This window comes from Ursus maritimus, unplaced genomic scaffold (genome assembly GCF_017311325.1).
Source record: "Ursus maritimus isolate PB19 unplaced genomic scaffold, ASM1731132v1 scaffold_20, whole genome shotgun sequence".
In the NCBI taxonomy this organism is placed as follows: Eukaryota; Metazoa; Chordata; class Mammalia; order Carnivora; family Ursidae; genus Ursus; species Ursus maritimus.
In genome coordinates, this window is record NW_024424453.1 from 40858124 (window position 1) to 40882033 (window position 23910).

Sequence of the window (23910 nt, forward strand, 5' to 3'; positions counted from 1 at the left end):
TGGGTGGTTGGGGTTCTTTTAGATTATCTGCAGGATTATCTATAAAAATGTATTTCCTGTAAAAAGTTTTCTAAAAACACAACAGTAAGTCTTCAAAGGGAATGGGTATATTCACTCCCCATTTATCTAGGAATCTGATGAAAAATTAACTGCTTTGCCCAGGCACTAAGTCATGAAATAAGAAGATACCACATATCTTGAAATTAATAGAGTGGTACTAATGTTTTATCACTGCATCTTGTCAGACTTTTATATTGATAAGCAAATGAACAATTTGAAATCCAAAATAAGTATACTTATGGAGAATGTTTTACAGTTGTAATATAAATATGCTAAGGTACAGTCACTCGTTAAGTATGGTTTCTTAATAAAAATTCTCTAAAGCAAGAATACTCATGCATGAAGAGAAAGTTCAATTAAGAATTTAATAGCTGGTAAGTTAGAGAAAGAATTGAGGGGTATTCTAAAATTTTATTTATAAGGTCTTTTTTCACAGGAAAGATTACAATAAAAAAATCTTCTTATGCTAGTATTAAATTTCAAAATCCAGTGAATTTAATAGAAGTTATTATAGGTGACATCACCTCTAAGATTTTTAAAATTACAACAGCCATTAAATAAAACTGCATTTAAATTATTTAAGGCACTCAGATATTTAAAAATGACTGAGTTAACCGTGACACTCCATGAAACAAAAAGTTCACTTTTGGTAACCAAAAAAGAAAAAAAATTGTTTTCAATTTAGTTTAAAATTATCAGTAAAATAATGTGTATATATACAAAGTAAAGTTTAGTGTACTTTAGAAGGGATAAAAATAAAAATTGCAAAGCAACATGCTTCATTACATAAACGAAACTATGAATTCAATTAAGCAACAATAGCCAAATAAATGCTGTTGCTGAGTTGATCAATGACTAATAAGTACCTAGGCAAATAGTACTTGTGACAAATTAATAAATTCTACCATTTTTAAAAATTCTTCATGAAACAGTGTGTTTCTTTGGAATATTTAAATTGTTACAGTACTATTAAAATATTATTAAGGTGTCATAAAATCCTGTTTAGATCCACACTTTAGAACTCTACTTGCTCTAGGTTTCGATGACACCCAAAGTATTAATTAACACTCAATGAGTATATGTGTATTATCATTGTTAACATGAAGATAACTAAGCATATTTTCAGAAATCAAGAAAAATAAACTTTTCAAGTTCCAATGACAGAATTCTATTATGTTTAAAAAAAAAACTCTAATCTCATAATTATCTGCTTTATAATTCTCTCCTCTCCAACTCTATACAATAGGACACTCTTATAAGAGCAGCTCCTTTTGTTACCTTAACCCCCAAAGTGAACACATGGCCAAGATGCTGAGAAAATTTTGATGGTGACAATAAAATTATTGAAACCAACCGCTAGGTTTTACCCATGAAGTCTACTTCCACTGGAAGGGCATCCTCAAACCCTACATACCTTTACCTTTTAAAACTAAGCATTAAATTTACTAGCTTACTAGTTAATATTTTTTAAGATATAGTTTAAACCAACAATCATACAGAAGGGCAAGCAGTATATAAACCATATCTGGGATTCAAAAATGCAGTAAAATACGTTGAAAGGAAAGCAAAGTGCTTGGATCATCTTAATTTTGAATACTCCCCATCTTATCCTACCCCATTTTCCCCAAACAATAAATAAGCCTATTATCTTAATATGTAATTGCTAAGTATATAATTTATTCCAATTTTACTCGCTCTAATATCTGGCATTCTACTGACTATTCAAAATTTCAAAAAGTTTGAATAATATAAACCAAAGCAGCATGTCAATACAGTTGATAAAAAATACGGAAAACATTGTGGGTTGAGAATTCATAATGTAAGGAAGTTTGAAGTTTCAGTTTAAGTTATGTCATATAATCATAACTGTATTTTTTAAGGATAACATCAGTATCATATATACACTACATTCCAATTAAGTAAAAAATTAGTCATTTCCATAATTTTCTTCCTTTTGTACATCTGTGTTCTCAATCACAATGCTGTATTGCCTTTTTAAATTTTTCTTTTAATTATACACAATGGCAAGAAACTAATTCTTGAGAAGAATCTCAAAGTTTCAATATTCCATTCACTTAATACTAGTACTTTATGATCTGAAATGGACAATTTAATTAATAAAACATCAGACTTTTAATCTGAAGTTGCAGGGTTTAAATCTCTAGTCAAAGATCTAAGCACAGGGTAGAGCACATACCTGGTGCTCAATAAACACTATAATATTGAACATGTTGTCTCTAGTCTTCCCAGCATAAACCGAAAACAGATCAAGTGAATGGTGACGGGATACCATACTATGACCACAGACCAGTGTGAAATGATTTATGTGCTACCAGTGTAGTTCCCAGATAGTACACATGCACCTCACAAAAACCACCACCACAAACAACTAACACCCTTTAATGGCAGGCTCAGAAAAAAGGCCAAGGAGACTGAGCTACCTTCTCACACCTGGAGTCATTTCTCCAGGCCCTGGTTGAGTCACACTGGCAAAGTGCTTTGTGGTGGGTGTGCACTGCAAATTCCTGTACTGTATCTGTTCTGTGGATAAACAGAAGACTTCAGTCTCCGAACAGACAACTCGGCACCTTTATAGCAGTACTAAATTTAAAATTTAGGGACTGGGTTTTTTTGTTTGTTTTGGAATTTGCTTTTAAAAGCTTCTCTGAATGTCTTGTTCTGCAAATGATTACCTTTTCTTGTGCTTCTTTCCAGGCTTTCACTGGGTCAGATTCATAACCTCTCTGGACTAACATTTGAATCAAATCTTTCTTTGACCTATTCTCTATGTGAGGGAAAAATAAAGTTAGGATCAAGAAAAGAGATTCAATTTGTATTTGTTTATATTCTACTGATAAAAATGTCTTCTATTAATAAAGATTTTTTTCCATTTTAACTAATGCTTAAATTTTTAAAGGTTGCATCTTACCTATAGTAATTTTTCCTTGTATCTTCTCTAAAATGAAACGGGCTTGATTGTTAAGCTTTGTAGACTCTGCTCCCAACATTCCTACAAGCCACTCCTTACGTAAACCATAATAACTTAATCGTAAATCAAAGAATTCTTTCAAAATGTCTTGCACGGTTTCATACTTCTTGAGACATCCCATATGATCAAAGAGTACCTAAGAAAAACAAAGTTTCTGAAGATGACATAAATCTGTACTGGTATTTTTAACTTGTATGACATCTACAGTATTCAATATAACACACTTAAATGAACACACACCATCCCTAAAAGCTGTTAAACAGAACCAAAACTATTAAGTACCTTTCAGTAAATACTCTTTTGGTGACTCCAAGAAACTGATAAATTCTCAAAACTATGAAAATATTTAAAATAATTTTGAAAATAAAAATAGGTCCTTTAAAACATGTTCTAATTAAAAATGGCTATAAAACTAAGAAATTTTTTTTCAAACTAAAAACATTCTAAGTTTACAAATGTTAAATTTTAAAGTTCTCTCTCCCTCATATACTCAATAGATGTGTACTTGTCTCTTTTTGTTTATAATTATGCTATAATTCATTCAAACTTTCTCAATTTGGAGGAAAATTTTACTTCTTCTCTATCCTTTTTCTCCTTTTTTCTATCTGTCTTTCTTAACAGATGATGGCAGTTTGTCTCAGCCACCGTGCTACTGGATTTTTTATGTCTATAAAGCTAATTTGGAATGGAAGGAGGGTAATCACACATGTTCACTTTCTACCTTTCTCTCCAATTATATACAAACACAAATATACAAGTTTAATAAAGCAGATCAGAATTATGGGGAGATAAGTACTCCACAATTAAAATGCTTATAGAGACAGGCATAAGGAACATGAAAATCCTGCACCAATCACTCCTGTAACTTTCAGTCAGTGTGTATATCCCATGTGCTCAGGCCCAGATGCACAAATGGAGAGTTGGGATTAAGGGTAGTGGATACTGTAGTGGATAATAATCTAAAGGAATGCACCTTTACATTCTTCATCAAATATACAGGGGGAAAACCATTCAGACTTACTACAGCCACAACCATCATGAAACCAATTATAAAAATTCTACTTATGGCATGGAAGAAGCATTAAGTGAATAGTAAATCTAATCAATTACCATGGAATTACAAGTAAGAGTAGTTTGAAGTTTAAAAACTTTGTGCAATCCAGCAGCTTCTGCTTGTGCTAGCTTCTCTTCAGTCATTTTCACCACAAATTTCACAGTTGTATCAGTATGATATTCTTTATAATCAGAAATTAATGCCGGTGTTTTATCTGTTCCATTTAGCATAGGTTCTAAAACCTGTTCTTTGTATACCTATAAAAGATTTAAAAATAAGTAATCTTTTCCTGACACACACTCATGTTCTCATACTACAAGTCATGCAATTTTTAGATATTCCCAACTCTGATGGGTTTTTCTTTTTGAAAAACCTCCCTATCATCTGCCCAGGCACTACAGAGGACAATATATGGGGCTCTCAATGGTGAAAGAAGATATACAACATAATGGTTCTGATTTGCTCATACACCAAAGGGCAAGGAAAAGGCCGAGAGTATGAAGAGGATCACATCAACTACATCTGACAGGAGATGACACGCATACTTTTAGATCTGTAACAGCTGATACTGACATGAATTTCTTAACCATGTTTATGAGGGTTCCAAGCTGGCTTAAGTCATTCTACATTTAGAGAAATTAAACTTTTAAATTACTATTTGAATATTCAAAGCACAAATTTAATTGGATGGGTCAAAAATGTATATAGGAATTTTTAAACACTATACAAACAATGACGAATCATATTCTTACCAGAAAGCACTGCACTGCTCTCCTGACAGGCAGCTAAAATACGTCTACTAACCTGTGTCCAAGTTCTAACTGGAAGCTCTGTAATCTCTACTGTGTTTCTATCCACCACAAATATTTCACCACTGACAGCATACTGGTTTTGACCAAGCTCTTGGATGGTTCCTTTGAAGTTTTTGTAGTTCGGAAGCTGCAGAGGAAAATAAAAATAACTTAAGGCCCTGACTTCTCTCCTAACTGCCAGTATAATATTTGAATGCCCCTTAATCTATGGTCTACTGCTACTAACAGATTAACATGACTGAAACTCAATTCCTCATCCTTAATAGTCCATCTCCAAATAATCACTTAATCTTGAATTCATAGCTTCTGTTAATATAATCTCAGCATCTCCCAATCTCAAAACCTTAGCTTTGGGCACCTGGGTGGGTAGTCTGTTAAGTGTCTGCCTTCGGCTCAGGTCATGATCTCAGAGTCCTGGGATACCACCCAGCCTCAGGCTCCCTGCTCAGTGGGCAGTCTGCTTCTCCCTCTCCTCTGCTCCTCCCCCCTGCTCTTAAACACACTCTCTCTGTCTCAAATAATCTTTAAAAAAAAAAAAAAGCCTTAGCATCATCTTTCCTAGTCTCTTTAGAATATCTTTAGGATATTTTTTTCAATCTATTGCCTCTATACCTCCTTCTCCCCTAGATTAATAATCCTTTAAAATCTAACTCCTTGGATGTTATATTGAAAGCCTTCCACAGTCTGGGCCCAATCTTTCTAAATTTTTTCCAATAATTTGCCTTCCAGACCACTACTCTTCTTCCATACCCTGTTCGATTTTGAATATTCTTACATATATATGTATATGTATCTATATACACATATAAGTATCTATCCATATATATATACATACTAAGCACATGAAAAGCATGTATTGACCAAATAGATTGTCTTAACATTCTAAAATATATCTGAAAGAATTAAAACACTATAATCATAAAGCATTCTATGCTTCTTTTAGAAATATTTTAAAGTACTTTAAAGTATTTAAGGAGAAAAACAGATTTTAAATCACACAATGTTTTATTTTAAAATATAAGAATGGAATAAAACTTGGAGAGAAATACAGAAAAATATGAAGTTTGTTTCCATATGCTGGTTTTAGTATTTTTTCCTCTTTGCTTATTTATATTTTCTACAATGCACACTACCATTTTTGTAATACAAATACACTTTAAGTGTATCATGATAAAGGGAAATTTCCAGATGATATTAAATCACATAGAAAAGGGGAGGACACTTATTTGAGAAGTTTTTCTTGGAGGGAGTTTGGGGCAAAAACAAGCACAGTGGAGGATATAAGGGCAAAAATTTTTAAAAATGGGGATACATTAAAATATATACAATGTGTTTTTAAGATTCCTTACAACTCTAATATGACTTAGTTTGAGAACAAAAACAAAATTGCATATAATTTTGTCATAAAAACATTATTCTCTATATCATTTAGATATTTGAAAACCTGAAATATGAGCTATTTTTAATTTTCAGTACAGTTTTTCCCCATAATCCTTATCTACAGGCTTTTTCCAAAGCTTATATCTTTTACTATAAGCTCATATCAAATTACACACTAATAAGGTCTTTATTTGTCTGCAATATGTTCCAAAATGCAAATGGTTCCATTAACTTTTCTAAAATGACTAGACTTTGTAGTTCATACATTATCATTTGTTAAATAAACAATATAAGCAATAAGTTCTAAATAATTACCATAGGATGAGGATCCAAGCCATCTAGCATTCGTCTGACATTGTTCACAATTTCCCTAGCATCATAGTTGGGTAGTTTACAAGCCCATCCAGTACCAATGCCCTCAGCACCATTTATTAAAACCATGGGAATAATAGGAATATACCACTCAGGCTCAACACGTTGATTATCATCATAAAGGAATTTAAGCAGGTTGTCATCCACAGCAGGAAAAAGCAGTCTTGATAAAGAGCTAATGAAAAGAAAAAAATATGGAAAAATGTCTTGTTTTAGGAAATAAAACTTTCTAGATAATTAAAGACTTTACATTTCAAAAATTAAGAAAAATGTTTAAAAATTTTGATTACATGTACTTAACAATACAGTTTACCTAAACTTACACCAGAAAGCTACAGAAATAAAATAAGCACAAAAGGCAGAAAGCCAGAATAAAACAGCCCTATTTTACTTATGCGCTTACTTACTAGCCCACCTAATTTCTTAGTATTGATAAATCATGTTTTATTTCCTCTTATACTGACTAAACCCCAAAACCCTTCTTCAGCCTAAAAGGTAAAGTTGGACCAGAAAAAAATCCTTACATTAATTAGGACTGGTTTCACTAATAACTCACAAGCACTGAGATCGACAAACTTCATTCTATTTGCAATCAAATAATTTAGAACATTTACCCTCAAAAGAGTACCCAATCATCTCTCCATATTTATAATTCTATTAAACATTTAGTTAGTTCCAATATACTTCAAATAGAACTTTATACCACTGTATCAGCAAACTGTTACCTTAACATTGTGAAAATATAACGAGGGCTTGCAGCATCTTTGCCACCATGAAGCCGAGTTCCAAACTGACCAATAGGCTGAAGCAAGTTAATGTTGTTGCTTCCCACAAAGTTCTGAGCCAAATTCACAATCGTCATCATCAATGCTTGCTATAGCATAGAAACAGAATATAACATTAATATTCTAAATTTTCTATACATATTCTCTAATTTTTATTAAAATCCAAATTCTTGATTCTCTTACATTTCCAGAGAACTTATAAAAGAAAAAATACTTTATTATGCTTAATTATCATTCTTCGTGCCAGTAAGTATAGTTTTGAATTGATTCCAATCTTAATGCTTACTTCTCCATGATGATAAGCAGACATTTCCGCAACAGATCCAGCCAACTGGGCAACTTTTACTTCACGTTTATCATTCCTCTTGAAACAGGTAAATAAAACTTTTCGTTGTCCTGGTTTAAAACCTATTTTTTAAAAAGAACAACACTCTTTTAAAAATATTACTCCAGATATAGTTGAAATGTTTCTTTTAATGACAACAATGTACTATATATTCAAGAGAAAAAAAGCAAAGATATAGTTTGCTTTTGAAAAATAACTAAAATTGTTACTTGAGATTCTGTAACACAGTAAGTACAGAGTAACATGTTTTTATACCATCTCAGCCTATTCCAAAAGTAAGGTGCCAGGTAAAAGACCACCCCTTCCGGTCTTAAAGAAATGCTCAATAGCACCAAATCCCTTTCACAGGAGTTGCCGAGTTCCCAAACATTCAGACACCCAAAATGTCTGGTTGTAACTCAAGTAGTATAACCATCAATGAGCCTAAAAAGTATATTATTAGAGTATCCCAAATCAGAAAACCCTTATAAAGAAGAGATGGGTTGTGACAGTTAAGAATGCAGGCTTTAGAATCTCACTGATCTGTACACTCTTCTCAACTTGGCCATTTACTATTTGACTTTTTGCAAATTACTAAACCAATAGTCTCAGCGTCCTCATCAGTGTAAGAGAAATAATTACCTTCCTAACAGGGTGATCATAAGGATTACATGAGATAATGCAAGCAAAGCATTCTGCTTCCTTATCATTCTTCTTGCTCTAGGCCAATGAGCACAGTAATAAACTTTTCAGTATATGCTAGCTATCATCATCATCGTGGGCTCAGAGCATGGTAGAAACAAGATGACAAAATATGGCCACTTTCCTTGAGAATTTTATAATCTAATTGAGGAGGCAAAATTGACACAAGTAAAATAAGAGGCACACAATATTGGAATAGAAGTTTAGGCATCTGAAACCAATTTAGACTGCAATTGTTACAGAAGATTTCATAGAAGGGATGTAACTTAAAGCTGAATTAGATGGATGGATAGAACCATCTGCTATTAGCTAAAAACTCAAGTAACACAAAGATCAACCTGCTAAAAATTATAAAACAAAAATTAAATATTTCTAGATAGAAGACAAAAATCTGCTCTATCGGATACCAGTTTCTAAATATTTTTTTGGCAAGTTTAATAAGTTAGGTTTGGGGTACCAAGGTATAAAGTGTTTTTAAAATTTAGTCTCAGGTAACTATTTTCAAATTTATAAAAATCCCATTTTACTTTATATTTTTTAAAGTCTGCAATGAACCTGGGGCAAAACTTTTAAGAAATGGCTTTAAGGTTAATTTTCCTGAAAAGCTTAAAAAAGAGCTTAAGGGATTCAAATTAAGAAATAGGAAAGATTTCAGTCCTACCAAAGGATCTCAAAAACGAATTCAGAATTTTAAATTTTATTATAAGAATGGCTTAGAGTACATGAAATTAACATATACTCAATAACTATATACAAAAGTGAGAGAGATTTTAAAACAAAAGCTACTTACCATCAACAAGAGATGGTATAGATCTTTCATTGTCTGAGTTTGAGAAGAGAATCAATTCCTTGTTGATGAAATCATTGTAAGTCAAATGCTTTGTTGCTGTACCATACAAAAATTGCTAAGAGAAAAGTTACATAGCAACATTGTCATTATTCCTGCATGAATTTTAGTCTCTTCCCCCAGACCACCACTCTTTATGACTAACCTCTGGTAAGCCATGTAACCTACGCTGTCTCCGGTCTTCCATGAAATTTGTTAACCATTCTTTTCTGTCATCAATCTTCTTTTTACTGAATGCCTGAAAGATTCCAGGTAACAATTTCACACATTAAAAATTAAATGAATTTCATTATACGATTAAAATTTATAAAGGCAAAGAACTAATTATTAATTTTTCAGAAATTGAGTTTTTTTCCCCAATAGGCTTTTGCCAAAAATAAACTTGAACAGAAGTCTTTCAATTAAAGAACTTTGAAAGCAGAGCATAATCTGTGTGTGAGACTAGGGTAAAGAAACGCTAAGATTAACTAGTTTGGGCAGCAGAGTTCAAAAGAGACTTACAGAAAACCAAGACTAGGAAGAAAGGTATGACAGCAAGGGGGATGGATATCTGGAAAAAATTTTTTTAATTAACTTGATTACCAAGGTAATGGCAGCATCATCTTCGGGACCAGCATATCTAAACAAGATGCGGTGCCTTTCCATATCAGCAAAATATTCCTTTGCTTCTTTGGCTGTACTGGTACCCAACCCTGCACAATTTAAAAAATAAAATTGGAAAAAATCCAGACAGAGATGACAAATACTATATGAGCTCACATGTAGAATCTAAAAAGTTGAACTCATAAAAAGAAAGTAAAATGGTAGTTGTCACGGACTGGGGAGAGGTGGAAATGGGGAAATGCCAATCAAAGAGTACAAACTTTAAATTGTAAGGTGAATAAGTTCTGAGGATTTAATGTATAGCATGGTGCTTACAGTTAATAATACTATACTGTATACTTGAAAATTGCTGAGAGAGCTCTTAAACGTTCCCTCCATACACACAAAAAATTAACTATGTGAGGTGATGGATATGTTAATTAATTTGTGGTAATCAGTTTACAACATATACATATATCAAACCATGTTGTACACTTTAGATATGTGTAATTTTGTCAATTCTTCAAAAAAGCTGAAAAAATTTACATGAATTATGAACATTAATGGCTGTTTAAAACCATTAGGTGAAAAGCTGATGGATCAAGCTGGCAACAACTGTACCAACAGATCAATTTTAATAGACCAAGAAAAATCAGACATTACACGCTTCCTGATATAAATATACAATACCACCTGTTAAATGTTTTTGCCACATAAATCTAACCCAAATCTGTATCAAGCCTCCAATTTAACTACCACTTAACAGAAAATAAGAGGCAGAGGAACATACTATGTATTTAATGAAATTACAGGGATAATCAGCAAAATGCAGAATATGGAAAATCATACAGGACAAACAGTCCAACTTTTGAACAAATAAACTGCAAGGAAGAAAATATGAAAAGAGAAACAATATATTAAGATTTAACAGATTTAGGGGCGCCTGGGTGGCACAGCGGTTAAGCGTCTGCCTTCGGCTCAGGGCGTGATCCCGGCGTTATGGGATCGAGCCCCACATCAGGTTCTTCCACTATGAGCCTGCTTCTTCCTCTCCCACTCCCCCTGCTTGTATTCCCTCTCTGGCTGGCTGTCTCTATTTCTGTCGAATAAATAAATAAAATCTTTAAAAAAAAAAAAAAGATTTAACAGATTTATCAAACGAAATGCAATGTGTGGATCTTGACTGGATCCAGATTCAAAACAAAACAAACATTTTTATTATAATCAGGAGAATTTTAACACTGACTGAATATTTAAGATTAAAGAAAGGTATGATAATGAAATTATGAACATTTCTTAAACATTCTTTTAGAGATACATACTAAAGTATTATGGAACTACTATAAAATCTAGAAGTTATTTCAAATTAATAGGGAGGAGATGAGAAGAGTTTTGATAAACAGGATTGGTAGTGAAATGGTGATTATTGGAGTGCATGGGAAGCCTATCATACCACTCTCTACTTCTATAAAATTTTCCAGAAATTTTTTAAAAATCAGCCTTAGCTCTTTTTGTAGTCTAAAACAAACTTTCAAAATATTTTATAATGATCTTAAAAATATATTTATGTCAGTGGTAACTTCACAAAATTTAAGTATTTTACAATACAAACCTTTGTAGTATTTTATTTTCCAGGCTTTCTGGTTTTCTATATGTTTTTTCCATTCATCAAATTCAGGAATACTATAGAAGGAAAGTTCCTGCTTATTTTTGCTAGCCTTAAATTAAAAAAAAAAAAAATTAGTTTTCTGCTATTAAGACAACAGTATAAAAATATATTAATCTAAATAGTACCTTTACAATAGGAGTAATGAACTCTTCAAGAAAACCATGCTTCAAAAGTGATGGCCAATTGTGATGGATGAAATTAATAAGCAGGCCTTTTATGTGAGAACCATCTTGATCCTAAATAAATGTTAGTAAAGAGTGCTATAATAATTTTATAAAACATATTTATATAACCAAATTTTAAAATGTATGAATGTAGCACAGGCAAAATTCCATTCAAATTTTGGAACTGCACTTTACAAACCAGTAAAGATTATCCTTTAGAAGAACATAGTAAAGAATTTTTTCTTAAAATTCAAATAATGAATATAGCTAGTGATAGATTAAATCTTTCTGTCATTACAAAATGTACTATCATTATGTTTTCTATAGATATCACTAAAAGAATGATTTAAGGATGGAAATACATAAAACATGGTTACAATTCACTGAACAAGGGAAGGAGTAATCCATGAAGTAAAGGTATTCACAAGTCTTATCTTGATATAGAAACTACTAAATTTCTGCTTGAAACTACACAGCAGCTTTTTCAGTGGAAGATTTTCTCTACAAATGCTTTCATTTAGAGTACATGAGAGACATGCAGTTGGCTGCATATGAAATTCTTCTCTTTTGGTTTTCCAGTTCTTTCCTAATTATTGCCATTTTACTATTCAAGTCCTAGTTTTTGCAAATTCCAAATTATGCCATCATATACAAACATTATCCATCACCCTATTGATTAATCTTTGTTGCTTATAAATTTCATCATTTCCTGTCAACTTATAGGTAGGCTTCAACCCCATAATACTACCATGCGTTCTACTCTTTTCATATTTATTGCATTTAAAAACATTTTTAAAATAACCAAAAAGACAGTTGCCCAATAAGTTAGATAATATAAAATGCGCCTCACACAAACAGCGCCATTGAATGTTTTCTACTCCCCCCCTTTGGTGTACAGTCATTTTCCCTTTTACTTTCTTGGAGCAAGTCTCATAAAAACAAATATCAAAAGGGCACTCTGAAAAAGATAAGTTTTAAATATGTGGCAACCTTTAAACCAACCTGATCAGTCATAATCATAATTTTTCCATAGCGTAAAGTTTTCAGAGATTCTGCATCATCATAACTTTTCTTGTACTGTAGACCAACTATTTTAATAATATTGTTTATTTCTGCATTTTCCATGATCTGTGCAAAAAGAAAAATAATTCAAAGTATGTTAAAAGTGTTGAGGGGTGCCTGGCTGGATTAGTAGGTAGAGTATGCGACTGTTGATCTCAGGGTTGTAAATTCAACCCCCACATTGTAGAAAGTACTTAAAAATTTAAAAAAAATTTTTAAGTGTTGAAATATATAAAAAGTGAGCCAGAATTTACTTTTAAAAATTCAACAATTTTAATAAAGTATGAAAATGTCATATGTATGTGGAGATATGAGAAAGAGAGAGAAAGATACCTGTTTATGAGAAGCTTCCCGTACGTTAAGAATTTTTCCCCTAAGTGGAAAGACTCCGTATCTGTCTCGCCCAATCACACCTAATCCAGACACAGCCAACGATTTGGCAGAGTCGCCCTCTGTTAGTATCAGTGTACACTCCAGGGAATGTTTGCCACCTGAGAGATATTAAAAATGACATATACTCCAAATTCTTTAATTTTACCAATAAGAAAAATGAAGCCAGAAAAATAATCACAATGATGACAGTAAAAAACTATAAGAGTAACATTATGCTCAGCATAGTTTAAATGTTAAGTAAAATTTACTGAATTCCTATACCCTGAAAACTGGTAATATGTGGTACATATGGCAATTTTAATGAAGTAAAATTATACTCCGAGCATAAAACTGTATGCTCTATATGTGAAAGATGAATATTTTCTATAACTATATAAATAAAAAATCAAAATGTTGAAAAAAAAATCTGAATCTTACCAGCATCATTAGCGTCATCCAGTTTGGGAATACCTTTGATTTTACTATACTTCACTGATGAACACTTCTTGTTCAGCTGAGTCTGAGCCTTAAATTTCACCCAATTCAGAATACTTTCTACAATGCCACAGTTAGAAGCCTAAAAATCAAAGAATAATGATATACAATCAAGCCAGAAGTTCATACACTTAGCTAAAATTAATGTAATACTTGGAATCTGTGCAGTTATATTGAGAAACACTAATGGTGATCATAATAAAAATGATATACACTAGCAAATTTTACTCTAAAGCTAACTCAGGCAGCTACACACAATAACCTATTGTACAGAACACAAACAGATGACTACAGGGCAACTTACTGAAACATGAAAAAAAAACTCTACTATAATAACCCCAAGAAAAATACACATAGCTTTCGTTACAAGTAAATTTTGTTAAAATTAACACGGTAAAACCTGATCCACCCATGAATTTACTAGCTGGGAAATTCTAGACACTGACATTTCTTATATTCCTCAAAAACACAAATCTTGAATTTGCTATGACAAAAACTATTAATATGTAGGAAACATTAGGGTAAATTTAAGAACATATGAATCTTCCTTATTCTTTAAAAAGTTTGGTAATGAGGATTTCAACATCATATATTGTGTGTCACCATGCAGTGCATTGAGTTAATTATGTGCCAAGATGTTAACCCAAAAAGACGAGTGAAGAAATTCCAAGTTGGAGCTATTTTTCATTATCCTGGGTAGTTTGATTTTAGGTGTAAGCAATAGTTTTCTGGAACGTTTGAGATATAAAAAGAGGTGGACTATGTTGCCAAACCTAAACTTAATCCACTCAAAATGAAAAAGTATAAAATCTAAAATCAGATCACTTCATCATGAATGTTATGAGGGCAGAAATTTACAAACACATTAATGTAGGGTCTTTTGTATTCAGAATTCATCATTAGAAGCAAAAGTACTATTTCTATAGGCTTTAAGCTAGAACCTGAAAAAAACTTGTTTGTGAGAGCAAAGCTTTGAATTTACAAAATACCAGAACGTAATAAGTAAATTATTTCTATGGCAATTACACAACAGTCCTCCACCAAACTATAAACTTCCAAAGAGGAGGGGCTGTGATTTATTCATCTTTACATTCCCAGTGCAAATATTTATAAAGACACTTTACATATGCTTATTTAATATAGGTTTACTGATGGTACTGCCTAACAAGGGAAGTGAGGTAATTTTGCTTATATACAACAGATTATGAGAAATTATTAAAAACTGCAAGGCTCAGTTATAAACCTCAGTTTATTTGTACTCACCTCATTTCAGAAAGGTTAAAACAGTCCAAATAAATATGTGCAAAGTAAAATGAAATTTTAAAAGATGTAGAATACGATAAATTTTATATTATGCATAGATTATCAAAACTTTAAAAAAATAAAAAACTACACAAAGGTAAAAATCAGCAGATGAAGTTGAAAGGAGTAGAAAAGATGAAATCAGGAGTCTATAAGGACCTGTATGTTTGTTAGAGGAAAATCTAGCTGGCCAATAAAAAGCTAAAAACACAATCAGTTACATGATTCCCTACTTTTATACCTCGCAAAACAATCCATTGTTTTACAAAACAAAGTCTATACTTAGTTTTCAGAATTAAGTCTATTAATTTATCGTGTAAGTGCCTAACCCCACAGTTACTGTAAGAGAGGAACTAATCACAAATAGAATAAATAAATCAAGAAAACTACTTAACCAACTCTCAATAAAAACACACTGAGAAATAATAAAAATTTTACTCACTGCTTTAAAAAATTTTTCTGACAGTTGGCATTTGGACCCAAAACTTTTAGGTTGCAGAGTCATGTTTTCTTTAGTTTGAGAATCAAAAGTTGGATTTTCGATAAGACAATTAATAAAAACCCATATATGGTTTTTCACCTGTTGAAAACATACCCAAAAAAAGGTCATCAAAACTGTTATCATTTAATAATTCAAAAGAATATATAAAGCACCACTTACTTGAAATGGTTTTACTGATACACCAGCTTTGTTCTTTTTCTTAACTACTTCAATTAGTTTACCAACAACTTGATCTACCACATAATCCACGTGACGTCCACCCTAAAGAGGATCAAAAAATAGAATATAAAGTCTTCTATAGTTAGGGTAGCAAAATACTTACATATTCTTTTTTTTCCTTGAATGAACATTTAATCTTTACAACTTTCTGGAGTCAGTATCATTAACCCAATTATTCAGAGGCATAATATGAATCTCAGAATTGCAAAGTTGGGATTTAAAAAGTAAGGTCTTGGGACACCTGGGTGGCTCAGTCATTAAGTGTCTGCCTTAGGCTTAGGTCACGATCCCAGCCTGCTTCTCACTCTCCCACTCCCCCTGCTTGTGTTCCCTCTCTCACTGTGTATCTCTCTGTCAAATAAATAAATAAAATCTTTAAAATAAATAAAAATTAAAAATAAGGTCTTTTTGGCTCTAGGGCCAATTAGCCTACTGTATAAAACTATACACAAAGTAAAAACAATCAAAAAAAACATGGACGTGAGAACGAATACTGGCAGACACAAGATTTAAACTTAGGGAATGTGGCAGCCATTGCCAGTTGGCCATCCAATGTCTATATACCCCTTTATTAAAAAAACTAAATTTGTTTCTACTTGGCAACATGCCCAGTTGAAAATATTAATCAATCTAGACTCCCTTTCAGCTACAGGTAGCCACTTGAGACTCCGTTCTAGCCAGAGATGTTAGTGAGGTATACCAGATGGGATTTCCAGGAAAACTACTGTATTCCTGATAAAAAGGGAGTGATTTAGTTGGTATACACATTTGCCCAGTCCCTTTCTCTCTCCATTGAATCTGGAATTGAGGTATAGAGAAGACAGCAGGTATCTTAAAGGCATGAGAATGAAAGCCACATGCTAAGGATGGCAGAAAAGAAAGCCAGGAATAGCCTGGTCCGTGGTGACGCTGTAGAGTCACTGTACCAAACTAAGACTCCCTGTCTCCAGTTATAAGAAAAAATAAAACCTTTATATCTTTATTGCCACTGTATATTAGGTTTCTATTACATATAACAAAATGCAATCGTAACTGATGCAAAATTTGTTGACTTGAGGAAGTGATGCTAGATTATAAACGAGTATTAAAAAAAATAAGTTAAAACTTGAACAAGAGTGACAAATTACCAAATGACTGCTTTATATTATTCTAGAATACATGCTTATATTGCTTAAGACTTTATTATGATCAATGGACAAATGCTCTTAGACAAGAAAAATTTCATTCACTTTTGAAATCCAAAAGCCTACAGAAGAGTGCTCAAACTCCTTAGAGTGGCATGTAACATGTTCCGCAATCTGACCCCAAAACAGACTCCTCTCCTATTATTCTTTCTTTTACAGTCTGAACTCCGAACAGACTAAGGAATGTGTTAACATTCTAAATTCATAAATATAAATGTATTCAACTATAAACACTAATCATATCAACTCAATGCTCAATGGATGTTTATATAAATTATAAGAGTTGTTTTAATAGAAAATAAGCTTTCATTTTCATAAGCCAATTTTGATTTCACAAAAGCAGATTTGGGGTTTTTGTTATTGTTATTGATTTTTATTTTGTTTTTAATGAAGCATTGTTCTATCACTGACATGGCAACAAAAACTTAGCACACTTACTTTTGTTGTTGCAATACTATTTACAAAGCTGATTTGCTGGAATCCCTTTTCACTCAGCGTGAGACAAACATCCCATCTTTCATTTGCAAGTTCATGAATAACTTTCAGGGCCACTCCAGTTTCATCCAACTTGTCTTTCACATAAAGATCTACATAACTGCGAAATCCATTTACCTATTAATTTGAAAACCAAAACTAATAAACAATCTTATATTGACAACTCAACTAGATGAATGCCATCAGGTACTCTTACACTTTCATTTTCCCTCATTCACAACAGCTCTTACTCCTCAGATCCAAACCTTCATGACTTTCCCCATTCTATTCCTTGATCCCTGCCCTTTAAAAAGGAATTCATTTCTATATGAACCTGATAAAGAGAGGTTATGAAGGGACAGCTGGACAGGTAAATTATTATAAACTCTTTCGAAAGTTTAAGTTTTAAAATGACAAAGTAGATGTCTAGTTTGAGTTCAGACATACAGAAGGCTTAAAGAAAAAAAAAAAAGAAGAAAAGAAGCTTCTGCCCTTACAAGAAAACAGCTGGTCAGACAGCAAACTGATTTTTCAAGAACCCTTAAAAAAACTGAATTCACAGGACAGCTGGCCATCCTGAGTCTGAAGAGAAACAGATGTCTGTAGGGAGACACAGAATACTTAGCAATTTGCTTAAGTGAGGCAGAAGCTGCCTAATGCCATATAAACCGAAAGGTACATTAAGCCAGAAATTCTGACAAGTTGCTGTAGGACAAGTGTGGATAGTATGAGCATGTGAAGTACCTGAGGACTGTCATCATAAGGGGTTCCTACACTTACAGGCTTTTTCTCCAGAAACTCCAGCAGGTTCTCACAGGGAAGGTCAGGGAAAATCTAGAAAAAGCTCCCCCCACCACAGTGCTGCTGGTTGGGGGAGAGAATAATAGCAGCCACTGGGAATGCCACCCAGACTCATCTCCCTTACCCATCCCATCCACAAAAGCAAAACAAAACAAAACAAAAACCTTAATTTGTAGAGGGAAGGATACTGCTAAAGAGTATTGGTAAAATATCACTATAGCTCGAATAAAATAATTCCAGCCCTAGCAGAGAAAGACAACTATCATATGAATTCTCTCATCTATGGAACATAAGAACTAGGATGATCGGTAGGGGAAGAAAGGGATAAAGAAAGGGGGGGTAATCAGAAGGAGGAATGAAACATGAGAGACTATGGACTATGAGAAACAAACTGAGGGCCTCAGAGGGGACGGGGGTGGGGGAATGGGATAGACCGGTGATGGGTAGTAAGGAGGGCATGTGTTGCATGGTGCACTGGGTGTTATACGCAACTAATGAATCATTGAACTTTACATCGGAAACCGGGGATGTACTGTATGGTGACTAATATAATAAAAAATCATTAAATTAAAAAAATAATAAATAAATGCCAATTGAATAAGTGAAAAAAAAAAATTCCAGCCCTACCTCATCCCACTCCCATCTCATTTAAGTGGGAAAAAAAAAAAAAAGTTTATTTTAAGGAGCAGGGAGCCTGAAGAATACTAAATGAGAATACTGGTGGATACATGCTGCAGTTAGGGGAAGAAAATAAAGGGCAGAGGAAAAATCTCTACCTCTAGAGGAGAGGTAGAAACACTTGTGAAGGCCAAACCCCTGAGAAACAGGGCAAGTATGTACTCCAAAGTCTTGAGACTCAATCAGACATAAGTATCCTACAACCTACCACCATGTTAACAGGCCTCCAATAATAACTGGGTTTCAGTGGGTAGGGCTGCAGAGACAGACCCTTCTTGAGGGGCAGCTCCAAGGCAAGGCCCAAAAACAAAAGACAAAAACAAGGAAGAATTTTAAGTTTCTGGTGCCCGTAACAACAACAAACCTATACTATATATATACTCTATATCTACTATCCTATACGATGTGGCTGATTGTCGACAAAAGCTTAGAGGCATGCCAAAAGGCAAGAAAAAACAGACTGAAAAGACAAAGCAATCATGAGAACCGGACTCAGATATGTCACAGATGTTTTAACTATCATATAAGGCATTTAAAATAACTGATTAATATGTTAAAGGCTCTAATGGAAAAGGCAGAGAATATACAACTTCAGTGGAGAGATGGACGCTGTAAGAAAGAATCAAATGGAAATGTTAGGAATCAAAGACACAGAAGGAGATATGAAGGATACCACTGGCAGACTCATCAACAGACATGACATATTAAAGGAAAAAAATAGTGAACTTAAAAATAGGGCAACAGAAACTAAACAAACTGAAACACAAAGAGAAAATAGTGAATAAAGCAGCAAAACATCCAGGAGCTTAGGACAATACCAAACTATATAAACTATGCATAACTGGAATACCAGAAGAACAGCAAAGAAATATTTGTAAATAATGGCCAAAATTTTTCCAAAATTAGTGACAGACACCAAACAGATCCAAGAAGCTCAGGAAAATATAATGAAAAAATACACAACATGAAAAAAACAAAAACAAACCCCCGTAGAAACACCTAAGCAGAAACCATGCAAACAAGACAACTGGATGACATTAAAAGAAAAATAGTGTAAACCCATAATTCTATATCCAGTGAAATTCCATATCTCTTGAAAGTGAAGGAAAATACTCTCTCAAACAGACTGAGGGAATTTATTGCCAGACCTACCTAAAAGAAATTAAAGATATCCAGGCAGAAGAAATATGATTAAGATCAGAAACTTAGAGCTATACCAAGAAATCAGGAGCTCTGGATATGGAATAAATGAAAGTAAAATAGAATCCTGTATTGTATTTTTAATTGCTCTAAAATCTAAAAGCAGTTAGATTTAACTATAAGGTACCCAGAAAATAACAAAGCATTTGCTATTTTAGAAGACACTTACGGGCAATTTCTTCCCATTAAACATGACCTTGACCCCCTTGCATGAACCAGCCAAATCATAAGCTCTTCTGGTCATGAGGGCCACAATATCCTTGTCAAGTTTTTCCATCTTAAATTTAGACAGATCTGGTTGGAATGTTATGCATGTATAATCTTCACCATCAAAATGCTTAATTTTGGCTTCAGAAGTCTTCATCATGTTATTCATCCATGTCTTTAAAAGAAAAAATACTCAAATATTTCTATAATGATTCTATATTTTATAATACATACTCAGTTCATGAAATACATTCATTTACCATAACTATATCCATTTTCCAGCTTTACAACAAACCAAACAAATCCTTGAAACTGATATTAGAGATGAAATAAATTTAAAAAACTACTACAGTAGTCCCTATCTATGTTCCAAGACCAGAAACCATGGATAGTACCAAACTCTATATATACTATGTTTTTTCTGTACACACCTATGATAAAGCTTAATTTATAAATTAGGCACAGTAAGAGATTAATAATAATAAATAAAATAGAACAATTACACTTTACTAAAAGTTATATGAATGTGGTCTTTCTCTCTCTAAATATCTTATTGTACTATACTCAACCTTCTTAGATGATGTGAGATGATAAAATGTCTACATGACAAGATGAAGTGAGGTGAATGATGTAGGCACTGTGACAGAACATTAAGCTACTACTGACCTTCCAACGATATGTCAGAAGGAGGATCATTTGCTTCTGAACCGCGGTTGACCGCGGGTAACTAAAACCGTGGAAAGTGAAACCACAGATAAGGGAGGAGGGGAACACTATTATAATAACCTCATTTGAAAATAAGCAAAATGAACTGCACAACTTTATACACTATTAGTAAAATAACTTTCAAATTCTTCAACATAACCATTTAGAATTTTACAGAAATAAGTTTAAGTATGCTTTCCCTGATCAAATTACTTTAGCTTATGTAAAATTTCAAACTATTTTCAAAGGCCTACCAGAGTAAAGACTGAATTTTGGAATATGAATTTGATGAATCAATGAGGAATTTTTCAAATATGCTAAGTGGATACATTTCAATTAGTCTGTAAGGTTCCAGGCATTATCAGTAATTCTTAACAATGTTAAAGAAAAAGTCTATTAAATAAAGCTCTTCGTTTTCAAGGGACAGGAGAAAGACAGATTTATGTAAATCTCCTAGGCTTTCTGAAGTCTTTATTGACATGCTTAATGTCTTAAAAAAAAAAAAAAGTGATATAGGCATCACTGCCATTTACCTAAGGTTCCATTATCTTAGCAAACCAACACAACACACACACACAAAAATTAGACACTTTTCTATCATACCTGCTTAAAACTATGTTTGTATTCTTTGCAAGCAGTTTCTACTGTAAACTTTGTACTGAAAATATTACAAAGTTTTGCACCGTAACCATTGCGCCCACCTGTAAGAACAATCAAATGTGAAAGGTTTAATGAAAAGGATTTTAGGAACTTCCTACCATGGGACAGGTCTGTTGCAAAATAGTTCCACTTACTGCATTATTTTAACAATCACCAAATATTTCAGAGTATATTTAGATTTTTTCATTTAAAGAAAAATACAATTAAGATTATGCACATACAGTAATATAATTAACATGAATTTTGTAGATTCATTAACTTCGTCAATTTCAAAAAAATTAAGCTTGCTATCTCCTATAATCAAGTAAATCTATGTGAGTATTAAATCTGAGCTTTCTATCAAAGTTACTTCTCTATTACAAAAATGTAATCTCTATCAGTTCCTAAAGCTTTGGTTATAAAAAATAAATAAAAACCATCAACCCACCTGGGCAATGGAAATAAGCAGAAAAACATTTGGTTTGATCAAAGCACTTCAACTCTATTTATAAAACCCAGATTTGCAATCTTGACCCTCGTAAAACAGTTTAGAATTTAACTGATATCAAAAATGTCTTTTGCAATAAGAAATTCACATTTATAGGAATCATACATCTGACTTCCATCAGTACTCTAATTTGAAACTCAAATTGTCAGCCAGGTTAGAGTTCCAGGAGTTGTAGCATAAGCCAAAGTACTATCAATTAAGCTTTTAAAATGTCTCTGTCAGACTATAATCAAAATAATACTTACACATGATAGTTTTTTATAGATAATAATTCTGAAAAGAATTCTCTCACAATAAAGCTACACAGGTTTCCTTTTCTGTAATATTTTATACAGGAATAGCTAAATTTTATGTTGGAAATATAAAGAAAATTCAATAAAAATTCCAATCAGCCGTTTAGACTTTACCTGTTACTTTTTTCTCATCATCATCATAGTTACTGGATGTTAAAAGCTGTCCAAAAATTAACGCAGGAACATAAACTTTCTCTACTTTGTGTTCTACTACTGGAATGCCTTTCCCATTATTCCAAATGCTTACAATATTTGATTCACTGTAAATAAACAAGCAGAGTTTAGAGCTTAACATGGTTTAATATTAATTTCCATAAAAGGTAAAGTAATCCAGAACAAACCTCACTAATTATAAGCAAAACGCCAGCCACTACTAATTGGAAGATACTCATCTTTCAAGAAAATACTTGCTAAGGACACACATTTCTACCTGAGTCATAACTCAAATTAGAGCCGCTAAGACCTACAGGGAATACTGAAAAATTTCTCAAGAAAAGAAACTCCTCTCAACCTCCCAGAAAATAGTAAAAGCGGTGAAGCTTTTACAAGAAGTCAGCTCCAGATTCTGTTTTCATATATATTAGCCATGATCTTCCTGCTTCATTCTACCAGTATACCACCTGTGAACCACAAGCTCTGCAGAGCCAGCAGCCATTGCCATTTTCACTCCCTAACTGTTGCAGCAGTACATATGGAAAGGACAAACAGTATAAAATGTATTCCATTCTCACCCTAAATATTACAGGGTTGTTTGTATTGTGGCAATCACTGTCATAACCTAATTTTAATGGTTTTAAAACATCTAGATTTTACCTATTTTAGGTTTTTTAGGTTTTCCTATCACAAAACCACGATTTAAGCCTGAATGCTATGCAGTAGAGGCTCCTATAGCTAATAGCAACTTGAGATAGGCAGTAGTCCTGATGGAAAATTTCACCTACTCTATCATTTTGAGTAGTATATACTATAATGCCTTTACCCATTTAAAAGCCAAATTTGCAAAGAAACACAGCTTCAGGGGCGCCTGGGTGGCACAGCAGTTAAGCGTCTGCCTTCGGCTCAGGGCGTGATCCCGGCGCTGTGGGATCGAGCCCCACATCAGGCTCCTCTGCTATGAGCCTGCTTCTTCCTCTCCCACTCCCCCTGCTTGTGTTCCCTCTCTCGCTGGCTGTCTCTATCTCTGTCGAATAAATAAATAAAATCTTTAAAAAAAAAAAAAGAAAAAGAAACACAGCTTCATAACCAACACTAAGAATTGGCTTAAAAAGCTACCATTTGACAATCTGATTCATAATTATTCTTAGATATATAGTTTCACTCATACATACATACCTTAATCTCTGAAGAGGTTTAGAAATAGTTACACAACTAAAAACTTTGCTATAAAAGCCAAAATTAATTAAAACCACATATCCAGGGGGAAATCAATTAATAAAATCAAATTAAATAGGAAGGAAGGAAGGAAGGAAGGAAGGAAGGAAGGAAGGAAGGAAGGAAGGAAACTAACAAATAACTTTTAGCACATCTT

General features: G+C 33.0%; 1 protein-coding gene across 1 annotated transcript in view; it reads right to left on the reverse strand.

Annotated features, from left to right (window-relative positions):
* Positions 1-23910, reverse strand: part of TOP2B (DNA topoisomerase II beta) — a 46973-nt gene that overhangs the window by 14606 nt on the left and 8457 nt on the right. The window contains exons 5-25 of the mRNA XM_008711581.2: positions 22497-22642; positions 21546-21643; positions 20200-20412; positions 17316-17489; positions 15634-15735; positions 15415-15552; positions 13614-13752; positions 13137-13294; positions 12744-12869; positions 11703-11813; positions 11521-11626; positions 9909-10018; positions 9472-9564; positions 9270-9384; positions 7739-7860; positions 7393-7541; positions 6611-6842; positions 4908-5042; positions 4160-4360; positions 2990-3185; positions 2754-2845 (exon numbers count right to left, since the gene is read on the reverse strand). Of these exons, the coding sequence (XP_008709803.2) occupies positions 2754-2845; positions 2990-3185; positions 4160-4360; positions 4908-5042; positions 6611-6842; positions 7393-7541; positions 7739-7860; positions 9270-9384; positions 9472-9564; positions 9909-10018; positions 11521-11626; positions 11703-11813; positions 12744-12869; positions 13137-13294; positions 13614-13752; positions 15415-15552; positions 15634-15735; positions 17316-17489; positions 20200-20412; positions 21546-21643; positions 22497-22642 (2956 nt within the window). The remainder of the gene's footprint in view (positions 1-2753; positions 2846-2989; positions 3186-4159; positions 4361-4907; positions 5043-6610; positions 6843-7392; positions 7542-7738; positions 7861-9269; positions 9385-9471; positions 9565-9908; positions 10019-11520; positions 11627-11702; positions 11814-12743; positions 12870-13136; positions 13295-13613; positions 13753-15414; positions 15553-15633; positions 15736-17315; positions 17490-20199; positions 20413-21545; positions 21644-22496; positions 22643-23910) is intronic.